The sequence below is a fragment of the Clupea harengus genome, chromosome 14, assembly GCF_900700415.2.
Source record: "Clupea harengus chromosome 14, Ch_v2.0.2, whole genome shotgun sequence".
Taxonomy (NCBI): Eukaryota; Metazoa; Chordata; class Actinopteri; order Clupeiformes; family Clupeidae; genus Clupea; species Clupea harengus.
In genome coordinates, this window is record NC_045165.1 from 13121410 (window position 1) to 13128909 (window position 7500).

General features: G+C 45.5%; 1 protein-coding gene across 1 annotated transcript in view; it reads left to right on the plus strand.

The window, feature by feature from the left end:
- Positions 1–7500, plus strand: part of gfra4a (GDNF family receptor alpha 4a) — a 105331-nt gene that overhangs the window by 77840 nt on the left and 19991 nt on the right. The window contains exon 4 of the mRNA XM_031579820.2: positions 4113–4479. Within this exon, the coding sequence (XP_031435680.1) occupies positions 4113–4479 (367 nt within the window). The remainder of the gene's footprint in view (positions 1–4112; positions 4480–7500) is intronic.

The window sequence follows — 7500 nt, forward strand, 5'->3', positions numbered from 1 at the left end:
GTAGCCTAGTCTATTATATGATGTTTGAGCCATCCTTGAGAAACCCGTCCCCAATTCACAATTGTGAATAAGACTAATTAGAATTAGACTTCTGTTTTTGTCTGTGTGTAAGTGAGAAAAAGAGAGAGAGAGGGGGGGGGGGGGTACTTGAATACTCGAGTACTCTGTGCCACCCCTGAGACACACACACACACACTCTCAACACATATCTATTTTTCTGTTGCTTAATGTATCTCCACCTTTCGTGGTTTTTGGATGATTGCAATTAAAATGTGCATAACATACCCTACCATTAATTAAGGAATAACCCCATGGACACACACACACACGCACACACACACACACACACACACACACACACACACACACACACACACACACACACACACACACACACACACACACACACACACACACACACACACACACTTTTAGTCTTCTAGTGTTGATCTCTGTCTATTCTTCTATCTTCTAGCCTGAGGGTGATATTTAATGATGCATTTAATGATGTATTTATTTGCCCTTCTAATACGAATTTCCGCACATAAACATCATTTGTAAAAACACTTCATTAGCACACACACACACACTTTCACACACACACACACACACTTTCACACAGAGAGAGAGAGAGAGAGGAGAGAAAGAGACTGGTGTGTTCACCATACACAATTGAGTGAGATAATCAGGATAATTAACACTAAGTAGAGGAGCAGAGAGACTTTGCAAAGAGAACAAGAGAATGAGAGAACGAAAGATAGATAGATAGAGAGATAGAGAGGTGAGGGTGGAGAGAAGGAAAGAAGGTTGCACTGTCTCTTTTAGTATGTGTCAGACACAGCTCATTCATGCATAACTTTAAATGATCTCTATCTTCCAGTACACATACCATTAAGATACTCTCTATCTCTCTCCCTTTCTCTCTCTCTCACACACACACACACACACACACACAGGAGGCAAGCTCACACATTACACTCCCTGCTAAATAAGTCCCCACTTTTTAATGGCTTCTTGTTAAATTGGATGGTCACCCCTATCTCACACACACAAACACACACACACACACACACACACACACACACACACACACACACATACACTAACTGACAGTAACCTAAACCAATACTCCACTCAAGAATGGACATGGAAACCCAGTCAGGTCTCACTTAGCACAACACCAGGGCAGCCATCAGCGTTGGCATCGACCTTTCTGAAGTTCTCTTAACAGATGGAAGAGGAGAAAGTTTCTTCATTTGCTTTAGTCTTCTTTTTCTTCCCCAGCCATTACCCTCCACACTCAGGTGGGAATCGATGCGGCTGTCTGCGGACCAATAAGCCTGAGCTCAATTAACTTAAGAAAACACTACGTTTAAACCACACACTATTCGACCGACTTCTTGTTCTGTTTTGCTTTTACACACTCTGTGCCCTTTCTGGGAGTTTTGTAACTCTAGTGTTTGAACCAAGATTTGTTGATGTTTGCAATAATGTTTTTGTCTTTAAGACAAAACAAAAGAGGCTGCCTGTGAAATGTATATCCCTGTGTGTATGTGTGTGTGCACGCACTTGTCCATGAGCCTGTGTGTGTCTGTGTGTCTGTGTGTGTGTGTGTGTGTGTGTGTGGGCGTGCTTGTCCATGAGCTTGTGTGTGTGTATAAGTGAGGTTGTGGGGGGTATGGTGTGGTGCTTTGTATTCCACGGTGGCGTAGCTGCGCTGACAGGCCGCGGAGCGTTAGTGAGAGTAATGAAAGCTCATCTGCTCCTCACCAGAGCACAGGCACAGCCTCCTCCCCCATGATCACACTCAAGCTGCACAAATACACCCCATGATAGATTAAAGAATAATGCTGCCAAACAGTATCCTCTCCTGTGCCGTCAGAAACACACAGACAGAAAGAGAGGGAGAGAGAGAGAGAGAGAGAGAGAGAGAGAGAGAGAGAGGGGGGGGAGGGAGAGAGAGAGACAGAATTAGTTTGAGGTGAAATAAAAAGAGAGAGAAGGAGAGAAAGAGAGAGGGAGGGAGAGAGGAAAAGCGACTGGGAGAGAAAGATGGGGAAGAGAGAGAGAACATTTACATTTACATTTAGTCATTTAGCAGACGCTTTTGTCCAAAGCGACGTACAAGGGAGAGAACAGTCAAGCTAAGAGCAATAAAAAGCATGGTGTAACAATAAATACTACTTTACATGAGAATTAGAAAACAACGACCTAGAAAAAAGGAAAAAGAAGTGCAGGAATGTAACTGCTGAAGTGCAAGTTAAGCGCTAGTCAGGTGCCAGTTAGGAAGGGAGGTGCTCTCTGAAGAGTTGGGTCTTCAAAAGCTTCTTGAAGGTAGAGAGTGACGCCCCTGCTCTGGTAGTACTAGGCAGTTCATTCCACCAACGTGGAACTACAAATGAGAATAGTCTGGATTGCCGTGCTTGCACAGACGGCAGTGCCAAACGACGCTCACTAGACGAGCGCAGCATCCTGGGTGCAACATTTGCCCTTACAAGAGCATTTAGGTAGGTGGGAGCAGAACCAGCAAGCACTCTGTAGGCAAGCATAAGTGACTTGAACTTAATGCGAGCAGCTACCGAGAGGTAGAAGGTAGAGTGTAGAGAAGGAGAGGTAGAATGTATATGAGAAAAATACAGAGAGCTGAAAAAGCAGAATGATGAAGACAGGAAGTTCAAGAGAGAGAGAGAGATGGAGAGATACAGAGGGAGTGATGGAGAGATACAGAGGGAGAGATAGTGAAGGAGCCGGAGAGAAGAGAGCAGAAGGCTTTTGTGTGTGTGTGTGTGTGTGTGTGTGTGTGTGTGTGTGTGTGTGTGTGTGTGCGGTGTGTGTGTGTGTGTGTGTGTCTGTGTCTGTGTGTGTGTGCATATATATATATATATATATATAGTGTGTGTGTCTGTGTGTGCATATATATACAGTATGTGTGTATGTAGTTGTCTGAGTGTCTGCATATATACGGTGTGTGTATGTGTGTCTGTATGAAGTGTGTGTATGTGGGTGTGTCTGTGTGTGTGCATATATATATATATATATATGTATGAGTGTATGTGTTTATGTGTTTATGCATGCATGTGTACCCTGTATGTGGGTGAATATATACTGTCTTCTGAATATCTATGGATCTCTCTGTGCTTGTGCTTGTGCTTGGAGTCCTTGTTAGATTTGATTAGGCTGAAGGTCTCGTGTGTCAGAGAGGTTGGTGGTCCCCTGGTCCTATGTAATGTATTGGTATGTTTTGTGTGTGTGTGTGTGTGTGTGTGTGTGTGTGTGTGTGTGTGTGTGTGTGTGTGTGTGTGTGTGTGTGTGTGTGTGTGTGTGTGTGTGTGTGTGTGTGTGTTAAGAAGTAGTGGCAGGTGGTCCCTGAGGTCCAGATTAACCCCTTATGAAATATTAAGAGCTGGGGACCAGAGAGGGGAGTGTTAGAGAAGCAGTGATGGAGGAGGAGAGAGAGAGGGGGGAGAGGGGGGTAGAGGGAGGTAGAGGGGGGAGAGGGGGGAGAGGGAGGGAGAGAGGTCCCGGTCTCATAGCAGTCATGTTGAATTTATGACACACATGCACCTGTCATACAAGCTTTAGACTCTTTCACACGCAGAACCTGGAGGTACGCAATCACTCAAATGCCTGTGTGTGTATGTATCTGTGTGTGTATGTATCTGTGTGTGTATGTATCTGTGTGTGTGTGTGTGTGTGTGTGTGTGTGTGTGTGTGTGTGTGTGTGTGTGTGTGTGGGTGCATGCAAGCACTCAGGCTCTGACTCATGCAAGCGTACACACACACTTTCACACACACGCACATACAAAAGCACACACACACACACACACCTGCTGAGCTCACAAACTCCTAATCAGTTTCACTCACTCTTTCTCTTAATAAATACACTGAATCATCCACTCAGTCGCTCAGGACAGGTGTTCTGTGAGATGATGGAAACACACAGTAACACTCTCACCGTCTCCATAAACAAGGGCACTTACTGCCAGCTTTTATGTGGCATATCACATTCACACATCCCCTGTTGTTCTCCATCTCCCCTCTCTCTCTCTCTCTCTCTCTCTCTCTCTCTCTCTCTCTCTCTCTCTCCTTACCCCCCCCCCCCCTCGATTCAGAGTCTGAGGTCAGCATGACGACTGTCAACCGTTGCCTGGACGCGGCAAAGGCCTGCAACGTGGACGAGGCGTGCCAGAAGCTGCGCACGGAGTACGTGTCAGCGTGCATCGGCGCCTCGGCATCGGCGCGCGGCGGCCAGCAGCCCTGCAACCGGGCGCGCTGCAGCAAGGCGGTGCGCAAGTTCTTCGACCGCGTGCCGCCGGAGCACACGCACGAGCTGCTCTTCTGCCCGTGCCACGACACGGCCTGCGCCGAGCGCCGCCGCCAGACCATCGTGCCCACCTGCTCCTACGAGGAGGGCCCGGCCACCGACAAGCCCAACTGCCTGCAGCAGCTGCGCGTCTGCGGCGCCGACTACGTCTGCAAGTCAGTCGCCACCTCCTGCACAGACGCATACAAGCACGCACACACAGCATTAACATGAGCATGCAAAAAAAAAAACATTGCCATATTTACATAGTCACATGTGTATGATTCAAGTCCGGTGAGCATATCCACGACCGTTACCCCTGCGCACACATGCAAGCATTCGCACACATAAAGATGAGCATGCGCAAGAGTATTGGCTTCCACATACGAATTGGCTTGTAGCTTCATATACATACAAAGACAAGTGACAAGGACAAGTCAGTTCAAAACATGCCAGCCTGTCACCTTCTGCAGACACACTGCCATGCACACGCTCACAGACACGGACACAAAGGAACACACACAGACACACAATCGCCCTCACATGTCATCTATAAACATGGAGACGCATGCACACAATTCTTGCATGGATGCATGCAAGTGTGCAAGCACACACATGAATGTGGAGGATCACACAAACACACGCACACAATTCAAGTCACTGGAACACACAGAAGTCAGTCACGCTTCTTAGACACACGCACGCAAGCACACACACATTGACACATGAATATAGAGGAGAAGAGACAAAAGCGTCTATTTATGCCCAGACACACAGACACATATATACGCAGGTGTCTTCGAGTCAGTCACACTTTGGATTTGAATGCAAGCATGCAGACACACACGAACATAAAGGAGCTCACACACACACACACACACACACACACACACACACACACACACGAACATAAAGGAGCTAACTCAAACTACACTGGCTCATGTACACAATAGTCTGCACGCTGAGTCCAAAAACCCACACACACCCACACACACATGCACACACACACACACACACACACATACATGCACACACACACACACACACACACACCCACACACACATGCACAACACACACACATGCACACAGAAGCCCACACAAGCCTAGCCATGAATACAGAGGAGTCAACAATACTGCATGCACTTATACCTGACACAATTCTCTGCACACTGAGTCCCAACACAAACACGCACACACACATATATACATGCACAACCACACACACACACACACGCACACGCACACGCACACACACACACACACACACACACACACACACACACACACTTACACAAGCCCACAGAACGGCATGCACTTATACCTAACCATTCATACGTCCTCAGGTGGACACATGAGTGGAGAGGAAAGGTGAAGGTAGTGGTCAGGTATTTTGCTGACGCTTTTGTCCAAAGCAAGACAATGTGTCGCTGAACACGCAGACACTTTAACGGTCTGCCAGCCAGCTGCATGTGTCTGTGCGTAAGCAATGTCACATGGTATTGAATTGACATCACATTCATGCTGGCACTTGAGAGTGTGTCCTCTGGGAGCCAGTTGCATACACACACACACACACATGCTGTCAGAGGCACGTACATACACACACTGTCAAGGGCACGTATGTAGTAAAGAGTAAAAAGGGTCTTAAGAAATGTACCTTTTTGTTGAATTAGCTTAATGTCACACAAAAAACTGAAAATAATTCCTACTGTAAATTGAATTGAAGTTAAACATTTTTTTTTTAATAACAGCATTTAATTAAGAAATTATTAATTTTAACAAAACAAAAAACAAAACAAAACAAAATCACGTACCACCATTGTACCCCAGACATTTCTTACAACCAGATTGAAACAGAAGCATATTTTCCATTTATATTTTACTTATTATATACATATAATATAAAATTATATTGATCAGTGTTCATGAATGTTCAAGCAGTAATCCATGACTTCCTGTTTCACTGGGGTATAACTATGAGGTCACACAGAGGCCAAATCCCCTTATTCATTCTTCAACATGGGAAAGATAGGAAAACACTCAAATCATGAAAGGGAAAAGTGTGTTGACCTTCAGAAGTTGGGGAATGGCTATAAAAAAATAGCGGCTCACCTGAAAATGTCTATATCTACCGTAAGGGCAAAAATGAAAAAGTTCAAACCAACTGGAAGTGTTTCAAACTTGCATGGAAGAGGATCCAAGTTTATTTTGCCCTCATGCACAGTGAGGAGGATGGTAAGAAAGGCGTACAATCCCCAAGGATCACTGTTGGAGAGTTGGAGTTGGAGATAAAAGTAGCATCTTGGGGTCACCAAGTCTCCAAAACTACCTCTGCCAAGAAACTAAAACTGGGCTGTTGTTGGGTCTTCCAGCAGGGCAATGATGAAAACACATATGTTCACATCAACACAAAAATGGTTTACTGAACACAAAACCAAGCTTCTGCGATGGCCATCACAGTCCACTGTCCTAGACCCCAGAGATAACCTGTGGGGTGAGCTAAAGAGGAGAGGGCACAAGAGAGGACCTAGGACCCTGGGTGGTCTGGAGAGATTCTGTAAAGAGGAGAGGACTGAGTGCTGTTTTATTGGCAAATGGAGGTTGTGCAAAATATTAAATGCGGGGGTGCCAATAACTGTGGCACATGTGGTTTTGTTAAAAATAATTATGTCTTGATGAGTGTTTTTCTCTCAGAATAAATTTACTTAAATTAAAGGTTGGGATTTTCAGCGTGAGACTAAGCTAATTCACCAAAAGGTGCATTTTGTATAAGCCTTTTTATTCCTCAAAAAAAAAAAGAGATTTGGAGCAATTGCTGTGTTTTCACAAATTACATGTCTACCTGGACCTAATGCATGGGTAATGGATATTCTCAGTTGGTTGACACACACACACACACACACACACACACACACACACACACACACACACACACACACACACACACACACACACACACACAACCACACAGAAGCCCCTAGGGTTTAGGCTTCCCTGGGTTAGCTGGTTTAGCATCAGGCCAGCTCGGTGAGATACCATCAGAGTGACAACAGCACTTTCAGACCCGATCGATCCCTCTAATTGGTCCATTAAGTGCAGAATGGCAAACATAAGACCAAACCAAGAGACAGCGTGAATGAATGGCTTTGTCGTGTTGCATATCAATGCAGAAGGCCAGGCCTCAATGGATTTGGGC